Genomic DNA, 20000 nt, shown 5'->3' with positions numbered 1-20000 from the left:
CCTGGCACCAAAACCTCTCTCCCACACCTCACTTACAATTTGAACTGCTTTTTTCTAACTCTAAATGACATAAAGATAATAACGAATACAGTGAAGTACGTTTGTCTGACACCACATCCTGTTAAAGATGGCCTTGACGAAAATATTTCTCTTGTACACTCCTGTCTTTATTCCTTCCTGCTTGTACCCATCTCCTCCTCCCCCTCCTCTTCGGTCCAGTCCATTTTCCAGCACTCTCACTTACAATTTACTTCACATGACTGATTCATCTTAAAGTATCTCTCTCTATGATTCCCAGCACACCATCTTCCACACCATACTCATCAAAGAACTCAGCTTGTATGTCAGACTCTCAAGTCACTCAACAGGCATTTCCAAGGTTACATCACTGTCATGTAACAATTTCTTTACTCCCACGCCTACATTCCCGTTCCTTGCTGCCGTTCCCACTGCACTTGTCACTTTTCTTCCTTGTTTATCCTTACATTCAGCTCATCCCTCATGCTACCTTATTCGTTAACAATACCGTCTAATTACCTGAAAACCACCATTCTCATCCTCACTGCCATTAAATCTCTCACTGTCTTTCTTGTCTGTGCCACTTTCACCCATCACTTTTGCATAAATATCATCTTTCACGATCACAGCCAAACTGTTAAGTCAGATTTCCAGCTTACATTCCTCACCTTCCAGCAAAAATTAAGTGCAGATTGCTTCCACTCACTATGCCCTTGCTTCAGAATTACTAAATACAGTATAAATGTTAGAAGTGCTCAAAGACAAGTGGTAGAAGCAGCAGGCAACAGAACCAAGAATAGTAATACCAAAATCTGAAGATGAAGCGCATGCCTTTAAAAAAATGGTAATTCGGTTCCAACCATTTTATTCAAAGTCACTCCAGGTCACAGAGAGTTGTGGTAGTGTCTAGTAGTAGTAGGGTTAGTGTTGTGGTTATGGTGGTAAGGGGGTTGTAATGGCAGCTAAACGAGTTGGTAGGGGTGGAGAAAGTAGTGACTGGTAGTGGGTTTAGGGAGTGGTGGTGGTAGTAGCGATTGTTGTACTGATGATTATAGGAGTGGCTGTGGTGGCTATGGTAGGGATTCATGGTTATAGTGGTGACTGGCAGTGACACATGGTGGTTGTGGTGATGTAGTTAGGGCTAAGTTGTTGTTGTAAGGATGGTGAGGTTAATTTAAGAACAGTATGACTGACGGTTGTAATCATCATCATCATCATCATCATCGTCGTCATCATCGTTGTCGTCGTCGTCGTAATTTTTATATCAACCACATCAACAGCAGACTTATAACATAGGCAGATATTTGCTTCTGTATATTTATATCTTTGGTAACATGGTATTAGTAGGAACTGTGAAAGTAACTGGTGATGGTGGTTTTGAGTGGTGATGAAATAAATGGTGATGGTGATTATAATACTGGTGGTGAAAAGTTGTAGTGGTGACCAATGGTGATAATGGCTGGTGATGGTGGTGTAGCGAGGGGATGTTGTGCTAGTGACTGTGGTGGTAGAGGTGGTGAAAGGAGGTTGTGATGGTGATAAATGGTGATGAAAGGCGATTGTGGTGGTGATAAATGATGGTGAAAGGAGGTTGTGGTGATGACTGCTGTTAATTATTGGTAACAGTGGTGAAACGAGTGGATATGGTGGTATCAAGTTACTGTAGTAGTGGTAACAGATGATGGCAAAGGTTGGTGACAGTGATGAACCAGGTGGATGTAGCGGCGGTAGTGGTGCTGATAATTTTTTTCAGTGATTGGTGGTGATGGTGGTGGAACAAGTGGATGTGGTAATAGTGGTGCTGGTGAGAGCTGGGAGGAAGCGGCGTGTAGGTGGAGATGGGGAGGGGTAGGGGGAAAGGGAAGGGGAAGGGGGGAGGAACTAATAGGAAATGTAAACACAACTCAGCCCACACACATCCCCTCCCTCTCTCCTCTACCACCTACCCCTCCCCTCCGTTCGTCCTAGTTCTCTCTCTCTCTCTCTCTCTCTCTCTCATCGCCATGCCTCCTCCCATTCGATCTATCCATCACTCCTTCATTTCCTCCATCACTCTCACTCTTGTCACCCCTCCCTCCCTGACACTCACCTTAGTCACCCTTCTTCTCCCACCCTCACACTTACTCTAGTCTCCCTTCCTACCTTTACATTTACCCTAGTCTCCCCTCCCCTCCCACCCTCACACTTACCCTAGTCTCCCCTCCCAGAGCCACACTTACCCTAGTCTCCCTCCTAGTCTTCCCTCCCACCCTCACACTTACCCTAGTCTTCCCTCCCACCCTCACACTTACCCTAGTCTCCCCTCCCTCCCTCCCTTCCTCACTAACCTAAGTTCCTCCCTTCCTTACACTTACCCTAGTCACTTCTCCCTCCCCCACTCACTCTAGTCATCCATCCTTCACATCCACTCTAGTCACTCCTCCCCTCCCTCCCCCTCTCCCTCTCCCACTCACCCTAGTCACTTCTCTCTCCTTCACATTCAAAAATAGGTATCATATGGAGAGACAAGTAAATTTCCTGTATAAGGACACAAAGTAAAGAAGACATAATCATTGCAATTGAAGCGCAGAAACGTATATGAGCAGGTCACATCATTAGTAGAACACATACGGTAACAGATGGGCAAACAGGGTAACGGTGTGGAAACCCAGAAATGCAGTGAGAGGGAGTGGCAGAGTGGGATAAAATTCGTCAACAGACCAGAACTTCATAAAACAAGCGAACAACCAAAAGATCAAAATAAGGAAAGATAGGAAAGACCTTCATCCTGCCTTGGACTGCATCATGCACCATCATCATCGTCGTCATCATCATCATCATCATCAACATAATCATGGTGATAATTACAAAGGAGCAAGACACACCTAGGGAACCATGATATGAGATGTCAGATTAGGACCAAAACAAACGCAATGGTCTCGGCTGAACCTGCTGCTCTCAGAATTCTACGAAGCTAGGCCTAAGGGTACCTTCCACCACGGCCTTCACGCTCCGCCAGTCCCTGCTTCAATAGTTAGCACTCTGATGACTATTGCACGTTATCCAGCTCCTTGTCAATTGGGATCGCCCATCGACTGAACAAAGGCAAGTTTTAACAAGAAAACCAACCTACTGTGGAGTCACTCAGGCAGTTGCTCCACCACAGTTCACCCACCAAATTCAACCTCATATTAATCCCGAAAGGGTGGCCACGAACAAACTGACTCCATATTACTTTGTCTTCCGTCATGAGGTTGCCCTCCATACAACTCGCTGGCTGACGATCAACGAATTCCAATTTCTAATTAGTACTTACGTCGCGGACAGAGGTTCACAACGAATACGCCAATAAACCTACATGACCGTTCGGGCAGTGAGAAGACCAGTCTCCAGCATACCTACGACATGCCTGCATCTACCCTGATCAAGCAACCTCATCCTGACACCCTCGCCTTCGGTCAGTGGTGGGGCCTTTCCCATACAATCTGCCCAACCACTGCACACTGATCCACGAACACCAGCCCTAATTCTATTTTTCATAGAGAAATCACCACACAAGTTATTCCTCGTGCAATCACTAGAAAAAAAAAAAGTCGGAAAACAAGACACACTTACATCACACCTCCCCTCACGCTGGCCAGTCAAAGAAACAACCATCTTCCCAGTTCCATATGAAGCAAATTTACAAGTGGTGAAAAGCAACGAGAACTTCATCTCTACTACTCTGTATTTCGAAAGGTTTGTCTTTTCCGCTACGTATTCATCAAACCGTAGGAAGATACTATTTCTCCGACAGTACATACTCGTATAGTATACGTGGGTTATTCGGGCAAAATAGCCAACACTTGTATTCCAACACAATGAACGGCCTTTCAGGTATCATTTGCCTTTGCCACCAGCCCTCACTCATCCTTCAAGTGAACTAAACATTACTCCCCACCCTGAGTTTGTAGTACACATAAGTTGCACCTCAAACCCAGAAATCAAGAGGCAGACAATGGACGTCAGCAGCCCTCCACTCTTCACTAATCTAATACCTATCCCTTCACTGCTCCCTTACAAAATTTCCAAGCTACCGCACTTTCACCTCCACAGCCTTCTCATTCTATTTAATCATGACCTCATTCAAGTGGTCATCGCCCTCATCACCATTATTTTGCACCCCTCCAACTATTCTCTCAGTAATACCTTCCTTTTCACTCCTTTCTTACTGACTTTTCACGCTTCAGTACCTTCACCTCTCCAATCCTCTCATCCTTACCTGTTCACGCCTTTACTCATCATTCTCTTACCGTTATAGTTTTCACACCAATAACCACCGCCTTTCTAATACCATATCCTTTCCCAGATCCCTCTAATACTTTTCACGTTTCAATTCTCACATCTCCCAAATCTTCTCACTCGTATCTGGTCACGACTTCACTCCTGCACCCCTCCCTCTTCAATTTTCATACCTACAAAAATCCTCTCTCTAATCCATTACCCTTAATACCTCTCCTTTCACTGCTCCCTCACCAATTTTTCTCACTTCAACACCTTCATCTCCCCCAGCCTCTCACTTATACCTGCTCACGCCTTCACTCATGTACCCCTCATTTCAGACTTCACTCTTACAAAAAATTATCTAATACCTCTCCTTTCACTGTTCACCAACATACTTTTCACGCTCTAGCACCCTCACTTTCCCTATTCTCTCACCCTTATCTGGCCACTCCTCCACTCCTTTTTGCCCCATCTTCATCCCTTGTGTGTCTTTATCCTCTTCATTTACTTTGCATCTCTCACCTGTCCTGCTCTCATTTTCCGTCTTTTTTCACACTTTCTTGTTTGTATTTGTCTCTTTTACCATTATCTCTCTACCCTAACGTCGCGGTGGTCTAACAGTCAGGCCAACTCTAGATTTTATGACAGCTTACACCGGACAATGTAATTATGCTACGAGTAGGTCACTGGAATCTGGAAGTATATTAGTGTCACTGTTGATTCTCTCATAGTCTGGAGAACTCTGGTGCTATATCCTAGTTAACGCCAAACGATTTTCTTCAGCTATGAGTGAGCCGTATGAGCCCCTCACGTCATCCCATTCCTTCATACCCCTCTCCTTATCCCTTACCCCTTCACCACCATCTCTTTCATCAACTCCCTAACACATTTTCCTGTGCGATTAACTTATTTATTACACATTACTATCCCCCCCTGTTACATAAATCCTTCCAGTATCACCATATTCTGCATAAATAACGTAAAAAAAGGACATTAACCTGTCATGTCAAAAATAAATCGCGAAGGAAGAGGTGTTGGAGACTTTCCTTAACCGACGAGAATACGAGACCTTAAGTTCTCACCCCATCACCAGTTCCTCTCTCCTACCTTTCGTCACCTCTTTCATCGCTTCCACTTCCTCTCTCACCTCTTCCTACCCCTCCGTCAACTTTTCAAACACTCCTTCATCTCTTTGCCATCGTCCCTGATCCCTTCCCTCACCATCCCTCCTTCACCCTCCTTTTCATTCATTCTTAACCCTGTCTTATTCCTCCCTCATCCATTTTCATTCTTCACCCTCTCCCGCCCTTTCCTAACCCATTTCCACCCCCTCCTTCACCCCCTACCACTTCATCACCCCCTCCAGCTCTTCCTTCACGCCTTGCCACCTCCCCATCACCTTTTCCCATCCATCCTTCACCAATTCCCACTTCTCCCCTCCTTTCCATTCTTCTTTAAATGCCTTCCAACCTTTAACCTTTTCCTATCCCTCCCTTACCCTTTTCTATCTCCCCCTCATCCATTGCCACCCCTTCCTCACCCTGTTCCACTCCTTCTTCACCCTCTCCCACCCTCCTTCACCCATTTCCATGCAACCCTCACCCCGGTCAACGCTTCCAGCACCCTTTGCCATCCCTCCTGCACCAATATATATCATCTTTTCCCCACCCTTCCCTTACAACCTCCATCCTTACTTCACCTTGTCACCCCTCCCTCACCGATTACCAACCACTTGTCACCCATTCCCACCCCTTCATCACCCCTTTCTACCTCTCTCTCTCAACCATTTCCAATAAGCAGAGCATCAGTATGTGAGTACAGTCCTTCCGTCTCTAACTCTAAGGTTGAAAACCAAAAAAGTGTCAAATGATTTATGAGAGGACAGTGATATGTCATATGCTCGTAAGTCATAAACATCATAAATGTCAAATGTACAGGTATACAACTACAAATGTACAAAAATAAAAATCAAATACTGGAAGCTTGAAAAAAAAAAAAAAAAAACGTAAATTTTTACCAGTAACTACATAGCTCTATTTCAAGATCTGTCCAATAATAATGGACAGTATAAATGTCAGATACGGGCGGATGAAACTAAAATAAATTAATCTAATAAGACAAACAAATCACGATTATTTAACAGGAAGAAATTAAAGAATTACAACATTCATAGCTCTGATGGCTGATGCTGCAAAGATAAAACGAAGTCAGATATCTTATTGGTGCTTGTTTGATGGAGTAATAATCAAGTTAATTTACACAGCACTGCCAACTGTCTTTTATTACTATACTTCCATATTCATTTTTTAAATGGAAATAAAGTTTAATTATAAAACAGAATCATCTTCCTGATGATATTTGTCTTGTCTTTTTATCACAAATAAATAAGTTAACAATAAAACTGCTTGTTTAATTAAGCATTTTTAAAATTCATGGCACATTGTGTGTAAAAATTTGCCGATACTTAAAAAAAAAAAACTTCTAAATCTATCTGTCTATCTATCTATTGCCAGACGCCTCAATCCCGTTTGGGGTGGCCACAAACAAATCGCCTCCAAGTCGCCCTGTCCCCCGCCATGTCACTACCCTGCTCCCAACTCACACCCCCCTCTCTCATATACCTCTCCACTTCTAAATCACTTGACTGAGATCATGTCCACCCGGTACTTTCACTCTCGCCCACTTTTCCCACACCCATTTCTAACCGACGCTCACCCCTTCCCACCTCTCCTTCACCCCCCACAACCCCTACCTGCCTCCCTACCTTCTGCCTGGGAACGACGTGAGGCAGGTCTTAGCGCGGGGGTGTGAGGGAAGTGCAGGTGAGGGGCGACATCCGAGCTTCTGATTGCCCTGATGCCCCACACTCGACCTGGTTCCTCCACTGATTGGGGTGCTAAGCTGGCCGGGGGGAGGGGAGGCAGGGGGAAAAGGAGTAGGGGGAAGGGGGCAGGGGTGGTAGGGAAGGGGTGGGAGCATGGGGCACTTTCCCTTCGCTTCGGCATGATAAAGAGGTGAGACAGGCGAGATGATAGAAAAATAATTACACCCGCACGTCAACCCAACCGCTGTATTCTCACAATCAACGCAATTTCAGTAACCTACAAGGACATGCTTTTTTTTTCTCTCTCTCTAGAACAATTGATGACACTGAAACCAAGACACAGGGAAAATGACAGAAGAATAACAGAGCATATGCTGGCTGTCACTTTAGTCTGCATCTGGCTGCACATGATTTTCGGCTTTATTGATCACTGGGATAAAGGCAACGCAATAGCTTACTGAAAAAGTAGGACGATTATGGAAGATAAAATAATAATAGTAGTCGTGGTAGTGGTAGTAGTAGTAGTAGTAGTAACAATAATAATAATAATTATATGGTAGGTGGCGGCGCTCACCATCCACTCACTCGATGTAGTGTTGCTCTCAGGTGTCTGCCCTTTCCTCTCTTCCATCCTTCTTTCCTTCCATCCTCTTCTGCCTTTCTTTCCTTCATTCTTTCCTCATCCTTCTGCCTACAGGCGACTTTACACTCCCTCTTCTGTCTTTCTTTCGATCATACTTTACTCTTCCTTCCGCCTGTGGGTGACTGTACACTGAGTGACAAGCCAAATGGTTTCCTGTACACCAGGAAATCATTTACTACGCTGGGTGGTAACCATGTAACCAAACTATGGCACCTGCTGGTTTAGTGGGTAATTAAGGCGCTCCAATGGGACTGAGCCAGTGCAGGTTTATATCCAAGGGATGGTTGGGGTTTATTGCTCACGTAATGCCACTCAGGGATGAGTGAGGTTGGTCACTCTCATCTTAAATGTCAAGACCAACTTGCCCAGCCCCGGGCTCCTACGCTCCTGAGGCAATGTAGGATTGGATGATGAATGAATGAATGAACAACAACAACACCAACAATAATAATAATAATAATAATAATAATAATAATAATAATAATAACAGTAAAACGATCAAGAACACGAAACAAGTGAGAAAACAGAAGCGCAAAGAAAAAATTGCAGTGTGAGAATTTAAAAAAAAAAAAAAAAAAAGCAGATTTATAAAGGATAGGATGAAAAGAGCTGAGAATGGCAGAAAGCGAAGACAGAAGAACAAAGCAGGTAATTTGAAAAGATGGCTATGACAGTATCCAAAAGGGTGGCAGTAGACGAATGAGGATAATATTTGAAAGACAAGAAAAAAAATAAGGGGGGGGGGGAATATATTAAAGTGCATGGCTGATGATAAGCAGGGCATAACTAAAAGTGAGAGAGAGAGAGAGAGAGACTGATAAGAAAATGAGAAAGAAGGACAGAAACGAGAAATGAATGAGGAAACGAAAATGAGAACACAGAAAACGTATTGAAAAACAAGGAGAGAGAAAGAACGCATAAAAGAAAAATCACGTGGAAACACGAAAGTAGAGATACAAAGAAAAAAAAATTGATAAGAAAATGGAGGTAAGAAAGAAAAATGATGGGGAAATGGACAAAACGATCATTGAAAAAAAAAAAATAATAATAATAATAATAATGAAACAGAGACAAAACACAGGAAACTGGTAAGGGAAGGAGGAGAGATAGGACGAGAATATAAAGGGAAACCGATTAAGGAGATAAGGAGGAAAGAGGGAGAGAGCACACAGAGAAAACTAAAGACGTGAGAAAACAGAAAGAAAACAAAAAAGATAAAAGCAAAAGATGAGAGCAGATGAAAGAAAAAAGAAAACTGAAAAAATATAAAAGAAAACACTATAAGACAATATTCAAGACAGTAGGCCTAGAAAAATGACGTCTAAACGAAATCTGAGAAGAAAGGTCCCGAGAAGGCAAAGGACAAAGAGAAAACGTTAACATGGAAATGAGAGAGATTGTACTTGTTCCTAGGGTTTACCTTTTCCATACATGACATACGGAGGTGAAAGTGACCTGGCAATTTTTCTTCCCATCTCAGGCGAAAAATGAAAATTAAGATCTGGTGATACTGATACTGAAAAGCGTAGTGAAAACTGAAAATACCATGCAAAGGCACAATTATTAAATGCACACACACACACACACACACACACACACACACACACACACACACACACACACACACACACACACACAGACCAAAACAAGGCTGCAGTAAAACTAAGGATTTCAATGCTGTAGAAAGGACTAATCTAACAACAAAATATCTTGAAGAACAGTGCTACAGTATGATTTACAATGTTTCAGGGCATTCTAATTTACTGATAACGCGTTTCAATGCACAATGCCGTTATTTACACTGTCTCCATGCACAGTGCTGCAATTTACGAGTTTCAATGCACAGTGCAGGTATTTACAGTGTCTTAATGCGCAATATCGTAATTTACAAGTCTCAATGCAGCGCCATGATTTAAAAATGCTTCCATATAATATCGTAATGTAAAGCTCATGGTACAGGTACACAGTGGTCTAACCTAGAAACATCTGGATGCATATTGTTGTGATTTATGTCTATCCATGCATACGAGTACAGCTATGAATCACGTCTCAGTGTTAAGGCTATGATTTACAAAGATCTTGCGATCTCGCCTCTAAAGAGCATTACTTGGGATCAAAGTTTCATATTACATAAGATGTCTCATCTTTTTCATCTTCAGAGTACCATATATTTGACAAGGACGGTACTGACTAAGTATCAAAACTTTATATACCTAGGTTTTTGTCATACTCTGTCCTCTGGTGGAGAGAAAAACGTAAGGAATGATTATGATGATGATGATGATGATGATGATGAATGAAAGAAGTTTTTGCTTCTCCCTATACAGCCTAGCCAGCAAGGTGGCTCAGAAGAACATTCTCTCTGCCAGTTTCTGCCATCAGCCCAAATCTCTCCCTGATATCAATCTCTTTCCTTCCATTGTTCCCGTCCTTATCTCTCACTCTCCCACACTGTTTCTCTCCTATCCTCATCCACTGCCTGCCCCTATCAGTGTAGAACCACATACAGAAATCTGAAAATTTTCCGATACTCTTATTAACGAAGGAAAGCCAAAATATATATATATATATATATATATATATATATATATATATATATATATATATATATATATATATATATATCATCTCACTTCAAAAGAGCAAAACACTTAAAGCACCCATTATTTAATGACCAACTTATTCTTCAGCACAGTTAAAATATCTATCATCATATATCACCGGTATGTATCGACGCAAGCATGTTGGAAAATGATACGCATATTCCTCAGTGCCTTCAAAATAAGCTGTAAAACCTTGACTCCGCAACGAAAGACAAACCCAAAGTCAGAAAAAAAAAAAAAAAATCCTCGGAAAAAAATCAAGAAAAAATCCACGTTAAACACACCCCAAAAAACATTTCCTCTGTACATGTTTGGCCTCCTCCCCAGCTGGACTTTGCACAACAAACAACTTTATGACTGTCAACACCAGACCTCCGGGTGGGGGGGAGGGGGGGGGAATCCACAAATCCGGAGGCCATGCAATTAAAATCAAACAGGATGACACATAAAAAGCATACGGACCAAGCATTATATTCTTTTCGTATGTGTTTCTTTACCATGTAATATATTTTATTATGTTTATTTTTTTATTTTTTCTCACTTTATCCCTTTCGTTCTTCCGGGGTCTTCTTCACCCTCTTTTGTTTTCTTTCTTCTTTGTATGATAACACAGAACATCAAAGGATCAGGAAATGTATATTATTTTCCTATATCTTTTTCCTTATTCTCTCTTTCCTATTTTCCAGTATGCTCTTCTTCGCCTTTTTCTTCTTCTTCCTTTTTTTTTTTTTACTGTATCCAGAATAACTCACAAAACGCATACAAACCAAGCAATATACTCTTATCCAGTTTTCTTTTTTCTCATTGACTCCTTTCTTTTCTTTTCTTTTTTTCAGTATAGCCTATTCTTCATCGCCTTCTTTTCCTCTCTATTTACACTATCCATCCTCCGCCAGTTAATTTATTACACTTCCATTTCCTTCTCTCTTTTTCTCTTCCTTTATTACATTTTCCGTCCTGGTCTTTCAGTAATTTCTCCTTTGCTTTCTTTATTACACTAACCATCATGTGTCAACAGTTTCTTTTCCTCCTCGATTTCTCCATTTTTACTGTCTCCATCTCATTCTGTCTTTGGTTTCTCTTTACTCACCATCCGTCTCTCAGTCTTCTTCGCCTTCGTGTCTTCCTTTTCTTACACTATTCCTCTCATCTTTCTTTACTTTTCTTCCATTTCTCTCCCCTCATATTTTTTCATCTTGTATTATTCTCATCCCACTCTCCGTGCCTTTTTTTTTTTTTCTTTTTCCGTCATCGTTTTTCCTAAAGTATTCGTCCCAAGTCTCCGAGTTTGGCGGGAAATCCTTGCCCATAAATTTCGAAACATGAATAAGTCAAATAAACCTCCACGACGGGTACAAATAAACCACGAATTTCCGCGGTTCTAACTCCCAGTAAATTAGTTGAGAAAGTATGTCGGGCAAATAAATTCAAGAAATGACAAACCTAACGTTATTTACAGTAATGAACGCATAACTTTTATAAACAAAAAATAACATGTATCTCAAGAAGTACTTAAAATTAAATCCATCGTCAGTTGAAGGTTAGTATCATTAATAATCTCGAAACGACGCATTTCAGAATTTCGCTGCTTAAAAAAAAAAAAAAATGAATAACAAGGGGGAAACTACCAGATAAATGGTTACACAAACACATATAATACTGCTTGAAGATATTAAGTATGGTAATATCCCATCCATAATCTCCCTCCCTCTCCCTCCCCCCCCAAAAAAAAACTACCGGTACATGCATCTAATTATTTTTTTCTGTAGTCTTCGAAAACTTTGCACCATAACCCTGATAACCCATTTACACTCTACTGTCCGAGAAGCTTGTAAAGAAGCGTGTATAGTAAAAGGAAGCAGTATCGCTATATTGTTAATGTCTGAAAAATTTTCACAAACATCGATATTAACCCAAGATCCACAGATACATAACAACAACCTTAACAGATCAGTCTTCATCGAACGCTGGTTAATAATTTGCGGAAACGGCAGCAAATACGTATAGTGAAAGGTCAAAATACTGCTAATCCCCCAAAACTTAGCATATACATTGTCTAAAAACGCCCATACATTCAGGAAAAGACATCAATGGCCTTTGGTATTAGTGTGCACGTCATCGATAATCTACGAGAAATTAGTTTGCCCATCAGTGTAGGGTGAAAGATAAAACTATTGTTAATGTTCGGATATTTAGCACGGACAACATTAAACTGAAAAAAAATAAAAAATCAGACAAAAAGAATCGACGGCCCTAGAAACTAGTTAATTCCTCATCGACAGCCTGCCAGAAGTTATTGTGGTGGAAACAAGTCTGTATGGTGAAACGGAGCATCGCATTTTCTTATCATTCGTCCCAGAAAATTCGGCGCAAACAAAAGCAATAGTACCTATACACATCCTAGTACACAAGTTAAACCTATAAAATCAAGAGCCAGGATAATAATGTAGTTCAGTTCCCATCGATAATCTGCGAGAAATTAGTATGTGGGCAGCAAGTGTGTATGGTGAAAGCGAGGCCTCCTTCCTAGGAGGCGCGGGAGACGCCATGATCCCCCACTGATTGTCCGGTTTGTTTACATGCCGCATCCAGACTCCTTTCCAGACTCTGACTTAAACTTACAACTGCCGTTTTAAGAACGTAATTTAATATATCTGATGTGTAGATATACATATAAACGTTATATAGGGCCAAACAGCAGCCTAACACATCTCGTGTGTTAACATTCACATACATTAAATACAATACATCATGCAAATTCAGGCTTCATAACCGTTCAAATTTCTATCAAACAACAAGACTAGACCAATGTAATAAAATGATGTAAGAAACACATGCTCTTACTAAATCATCCCATCACCAAAACGCACCTTATCCTAGCCTGAGCACCATCATTTCCACTCACCGCGATACCAGAGTCCATGCCACCACAAGGGTCGGGATGCTGGCGACCATGACACCGCGCGCCAGACTTCCCGGCCGCGTCACCCAAGCTCCAGAGAAGATGGCGCGTTTATTGCAAGATGACACGCCGTGTTGACGTATGCAGATGCTGGAATACAAAATGCACACCCCATGAATCTCATGCTAGCAAATAAACTGTGCATAAATTATCTACGTACGAATAAACAGAATGAGCAGGGAGCAGTCATTGAGGAAAAATATTAGGCTATAACGCCCGAGTTATATACAGCAGTTCACATACACAGTTCATCAACTTCGTACTGTAAACTTACATAACTAAATTTCAAATAAATGTATAAAGCGCCAGTTAAAAAGTTTCTTATACAAAACTCTCTGACGAAAGAAACCTCATGTACCGTATTTTCTTCTTACTACCGCCAGATTATATTCAGCTTAAAGGCGGCCTCTTGTTACCAAAGGTATAGAAAGAGTCCACTAAACCGACGACGACAACAAAAAACGAAACTATTCCATTTTTATATCGCCGTGTGTGTGTGTGTGTGTGTTTGTGTGTGTGTGTGTGTGTGTGTGTGTGTGTGTGTGTGTGTGTGTGTGTGTGTGAGAGAGAGAGAGAGAGAGAGAGAGAGAGAGAGAGAGAGAGAGAGAGAGAGAGAGAGAGAGAGAGAGAGAGAGAGAGAGAGAGAATCAAAATAAATACCTGAAGCTCAAAGTCGCCCACAGCAAATTATGTACTGTAGTCAGCCAAACTATTATCATGAACAGCCAAGAAGTGATGAAATATTTCCATCAGTATATATATACACACACACAACGCAATTACAGAGGAGGGAAGGAATGAAACACTTGGCAATTCTTGTTTTATTCATTCAGGAAGTACCCAACACCTATCCATCAACGTAAAAACCCACTGTAGTGGTTACGGTGAAATGTACGTCATCATTTCTCGGGGAAGAGGAGAGTCTTTGGGGACGATGTTTATGATTATGACGCCATCAGGGGTATGGAGGGGAGAGAGAGAGAGAGAGAGAGAGAGAGAGAGAGAGAGAGATTCAGGTAGTCACACCCCGTTTCCTGATCCAATTAAAAAACACAGGTGAGGCCGTTTAGATATAGGGCAGATAAGACGGGAGAGAGAGAGAGAGAGAGAGAGAGAGAGAGAGAGAATTTGTTTATCTAATTATTAAACGGGGTTCGTGCATAGTCTGGCCAGAAAATCGGCTTTCTTTCATCTAATAGTCTATAGGTTGCTAAAAAAAAAAAAAAAAATAGTTGAACACAGGGATGGTACTATGTGGTTTAGAAGTGTGTGGTGAATGACTATGAGGTATGGCAGTGTATATTATATTGTACTGAGGTTGTGTGGCGTTAAAGGTGTGTAGCAGATTATGTGGAGGGCAAGTGTGATGTGTGTTTAAGATGTGGCATGTTATGGAGGATACTGTGATGTGCGTTAGGAGGTATGGTGTAAGATGTGGTAAAGTAGGAGGTGTGGCAGCGTGAAGTTTGGTAATGTGTGTATATAATTATGTAGCAATGTATGCTGGGGAGGGGGGGGAGAGTGAGGTACAGTAGCTAGAATCTGAACAGTGACATTTCAAAGAGTCCTACGTAACCAAAACTGCTAAAACATTCCACAGTTGAAAAAAAATATATATAAAACAACTAAACCATCAAACACAACGGCTCTCAAGAACAGCATCATAAAACAGATAATCGCTAGCAACAAATAATAGCAATAAACAGAACCCAAAACAAGAGCAAGAACAACAAGCAAAAACAAAAATACTAAGAAGAAAGCACAGCCTCAAAAATGAACCACAAAAACAAGGCAAGTTATAAATTCAACGGCAAAACTAAAGATACAAAATAACAAAATAAAAAAATGCCAAGTAAGAAGACAAATATTATGAATGTGCAGAGAAAACTGAGTAATTAATATGACAAGAATGTTAACCCTCTCAGTACGATGACAATCTTGCCTGTTACCTCCGCCAACGAGGTAGGAAAGAGGTTATGTATTTACCCACGTCTGTTTTTTAGCTGTCTGTGTAAAAGATTTCTCAAGCAGTTGTTATCACAGTTCAATGAAGTTTGTTGGATAGGTGGGCACTGAGTCAAGAAGTTGATTAGAGTTTGGGGTGGATCCGGATTCAGATGCAAGAATCATTCATACATTTTCCTGGCATCGGGGGATGTACGCCTTGTCTGAGATTGTGTAACATCGGCAAAGTAAAACCGTAGAATCAATTAGGCTACCTGCGCTGAAGACGTTGGACAGAGGTTGGTTTGTAGGCTAAATTATGCAGTATAATTGTGCTGGAGGAGATCGGCGCTGTTTTCTTGCTTTTTCTTGCAACCGAGTGAAAATAATAATATTTTGCTATCGAGAGAAAAAAGTAGTATTAAATTGGAAACTCACAAAAAATCTGATAAAAATCGTACAAAAAAGGGACAACACAATCAGAAAACAACAAAAAAGGAAAGTGGTAAACGTAAGAAAAGGAGACACAAGAAGAAAAGAAAATGAGAGAGAGAGAGAGAGAGAGAGAGAGAGAGAGAGAGAGAGAGAGAGAGAGAGAGAGAGAGAGAGGCTAAACAGTAACCAGAGTTGTTGGATTCGCACAGACTTGCTACAATCTCTGCCCCCCCCCCATCCCCTTTACCCCAGTTTCCTTCCTCCATACCTGTATACCTCCCTTCTTCCTTTCCTTCACCTCCCTCTTTCCTCCCCCTTCAAGCCTCCCACCCCACCGCCCCTCTCCGACACATTTCTCCTATCCTCCGTTCTTCCTTTTCTCTCTCTCTGTTCACCTTTTATTTCTATTCCACCTCCAATATGTTCCACTATTCCTCTTTGTCTCCCTACAAGTACTTCTCTTCCTGCCTTCCTCCGATATCATCATCATCATCATCCTCTCTCTCTCTCTCTCTCTCTCTCTCTCTCTCTCTCTCTCTCTCTCTCTCTCTCTCTCTCTCTCTCTCTCTCTCTCTCTCTCTCTCTCTCCACATTCCCTCCCTTTCTCCCTACTCTCTCTCTCTCTCTCTCTCTCTCTCTCTCTCTCTCTCTCTCTCCCCCTCCAATACGCTCCACATTCCCTCTCTTTCTCCCTACACGGTATTTCTCCCTCTGCCTCTTTCCAACCCTCCCATTCTGCCTGCCGTACTCCCCTTTCCAACTCTCTCCTCCCTTCCTATCCTACACACTTCCCATCCCTACTTTTTCCCTATCCACTTCCCTCCCACCATCATACCTCCTTCCCTCCCTCCTTTCCCTCCGCGACACCTTCCTCCCTCGCTACTGCCCTTTTCCCCCCCTGTCAATTACCAGGCCATTAGCTTACTTCCTCTGGCCAGCAATTAGGCTCTTGTTACACCGTGATTTTAGGGAGAAACAACCCCGGGCCCAGGTGTCGCGGCCCCACACTTGACCCACAACAAACACACCCACGGAAAGAGAGAGAGAGAGAGAGAGAGAGAGAGAGAGAGAGAGAGAGAGAGAGAGAGAGAGAGAGAGAGAGAGAGAGAGAGAGAGAGAGAGAGAGAGAGAGAGAGAGAGAAAGAGAGAGAGGGAGAGAGAGAGAGAGAGAGAGAGAGAGAATGTCAAATAGCCTATAAATCAATCACCAACTAAAATATGGTTTGATGTGGAAGGTAAAAAAAATAGCAACCTACTGCTGATTTCCCTCCCCCCCTACACACACACAAAAAAAAAAAAAAAAAAACGCACCTGGAATGCCTAGTAAAATATACAAGTGGCAGAAATAAATGACATACAATATAGGTTCATCTAGCTAAACCAACACGGCGCAGAGACAGGACTAACTGACACACTACAGAAATGTAATATAGACGGATATACGATTAGCAGAAGGATCACAGATACATTACCAGGGTGGAGAGGTATATGAGAGAGGGGGGTGTGAGTTGGGAGCAAGGGAGTGAAATGGCGGGGGACAGGGCGACTTGGAGGCGATTTGTTTGTGGCCACCCCAAACGGGATTGAGGCGTCTGGCAACAGATAGAATAGATAGATAGATTATTATTATTATTATTATTATTGTTGTTGTTGTTGTTGTTAGCTGTAGTAGTAGAATTGGGGAGTTAAAAAGAATCGGGATGAAAGTCAAAATCAGGACTAATGAAGCCGTTTGAATTGAGCTACCTAAAAAACTGAAGGCTTAAGTGTGAATATTAGCTTGATATGGCGATGGATTATAGTTAAGTTCATCAGTGCTTGCATTTATTTTTCCGTGCAAATATATTTACTTCTGGTCCACTCACATAGGCTGTCTATCTACATCGCTTAAACATTTGCTCTCTAATTACTCTCACACCCCTCCCTCTCTCCTCCTCACCTCCTAATCTAGCCTTTATCTCTTCACTACCTCTCCATCACACACTTCCTTATATCTTACTCAGCAGTCACCCTATATTCAAGCTTTATTCAGTCTCACATTCATTTTTTTTTCCCCCTTTCTTTTCAACTCATCTGTTTTTCTCACTGATCTCGTACTGTTTAACTATTTATCAAACTACTTTTACTATTTCTTCTTTTATTCTCCTTGGTATTCAGTTTCACTTATACATCTATCTCCTCACAAATTTCCGAGAAAGAACTATTAGCTCTGCTGTTCTGATTTCTACTAAACTACTCATCTGTCGATCATCATTTAGTTGCCAATTTACCTTCAATCTGCCCTCCCTCCTTGCACACTTCCCTTTAAGTTTTTCTGACATCCTCTCCGTCACACTCCTCTCATACATTCCTCTCTTCTACCCAACCATCAGTCGTTTCAGTCTTTCCTCACACCCTCATAGTTCCAATCCTTTCTCACACCCTCTCCTTCGTACCATTCCCTCCCTTCCATATCCTTCCTTCTTTTCAACTCAACTACCAACCTACTGTTAATCTCTGTCACACTCTTCCTCTTATCCCTTCATTTCTCGTATCAATCTATCCCATTTCTTCAACTTACATAGCTACCTTCCAACTTCACATCTCACCACATCGTGATATTCGGATGCACGATGAAAGAAGAATGAAAATAATGATAGACAGGTGAAAGGTTAATAATTTCACATCACAGCATACATGGCAATAGGAAGTGGAACTAAAATAAAATAAATTAATAAATGAAACTAAAATAGACAATACAGTAGGTACATTTAAATAAAATCCTGGCCTACCAGGGATCGCAAATATTTATAACCTAAATAATTTGCTGAACCATTTCATGCATTTAACTTTTCCAGCTACCAAACTCTTCACAAATATAGTGAATAACAACGTGAAAAACATGATAAAACAATGTGGCTTCGTATAATAATTTACTGCTATGGAGAATTTATCGTAAAAACTGGTTACGATTTTTTGTAAGACCCTACGTATTTCATGACTATTCAGTGAAATGAGTACAATATGCAGTGCTCAGATAAATGGGCCAAACGGTACGGTACATCCATTCACTCGTCATTAACACCTTCAGCCTGGGGATGTCACTAATTCATTTATTAGGTTTGGATGACACTTTGATATCGAGGGAATAAAATAAAGCATTATTTAACCCCTTGCCACCCAGGGGGCTTTACGTGCTTCAGAATTACTGGTCTCCTACAAAAAGGCGACATCGTAGTGAAAGATTTAAAGCCACAAAAGGCCTGGACACCTCAGCGGGAACGACAGAAGCGTTGAGGGCGGAGGTGGATCGTGGTGGACTGTTAATTTCTCACTTAGGAGTTCATTCTCAGGCAGGCTCGAGAGGAGACGCTAAGTGGCAGAAACCCGTGAACAGTTTTATTGAATATCCCAGTTTTTTTTTTTTCTTTTTTTTTGGGGGGAAATGGGCCTCCTGGTACCCTGCTAAATGCTAGTATTATTGATGATGATGATGATGATGATGATGATGATGACTGACTGACTGACTGAATGACTGATTAATTAATTGATTGATTGATTGATTGATTGATGATGATGATGATGATGATGATGTTGATGTTGATGAATATTGGCTGATGAGTGATGAAAAAGTGAAGAGGAGGAAGAAAGGAAGGAATTAGGCGGCAAAATGATTAATGCATGAAGGTCAGGTCAAGTAGGAGAATGTTTTACTGCCTTTAGTTTCCCATAATGTAATTTTTCCCTCATGCATTTGACTCTTGACACTCGGACTTAAGCAAAGAGACATGTAGCAAGCCCACACTAGGCAGCTCCGGTCGAATGATACAACGAGGATAAGAAAGATAGCAAAGGTTTCCCCCTCCACCAGACACTAAATGGCCGAAACTAGTGGATAAAATTATAAGGAACAACTACCGTGTAAGGAGAATCTATACGGAACACTATTAACAGCAAACTAAAATCTGGGAACAAAAGTACTGTAATGGGACACGAAACGAAAAATAGTACAGTGTATCCTGAATACAATGTAAAAAACGAGTGCAATACTGTGCATGGTGCTTTTAAGGCGGGAACGATTCTTATACCCAAAACTTTATAGTCATCTTACATCTAGCCAGTTCCTGAAACTTCATCAAAAAAGCACATCCAAACCTTCCTTCCTATCTTACTATAAAGTGTGTGTGTGTGTGTGTGTGTGTGTGTGTGTGTGTGTGTGTGTGTGTTTGTGTGTGTGTGTGTGTGTGTGTGTGTGTGTGTGTGTGTGTGTGTGTGTGTGTGTGTGTGTGTGTGTGTGTGTGTGTGTGTGTGTGTGTGTGTGTGTGTGTGTGTGTGTGTGTGTGTGTGTGT

General features: G+C 41.5%; 1 protein-coding gene across 1 annotated transcript in view; it reads right to left on the bottom strand.

Annotated features, from left to right (window-relative positions):
• Positions 1-18264, bottom strand: part of LOC145413987 (T-box transcription factor T-like) — a 73085-nt gene extending 54821 nt beyond the window's left edge. The window contains exons 1-2 of the mRNA XM_080283559.1: positions 18260-18264; positions 13236-13382 (exon numbers count right to left, since the gene is read on the bottom strand). Coding sequence (XP_080139685.1) covers positions 13236-13382; positions 18260-18264 — 152 coding nt within the window. The remainder of the gene's footprint in view (positions 1-13235; positions 13383-18259) is intronic.
• Between the last annotated feature and the right edge of the window lie 1736 nt (positions 18265-20000).

Source organism: Coenobita brevimanus, chromosome 98 (assembly GCF_032717465.1).
Source record: "Coenobita brevimanus isolate Jiangsu-jjx chromosome 98, ASM3271746v2, whole genome shotgun sequence".
NCBI lineage: Eukaryota > Metazoa > Arthropoda > Malacostraca > Decapoda > Coenobitidae > Coenobita > Coenobita brevimanus.
This window is presented reverse-complemented; position numbering and strand designations above follow the sequence as displayed.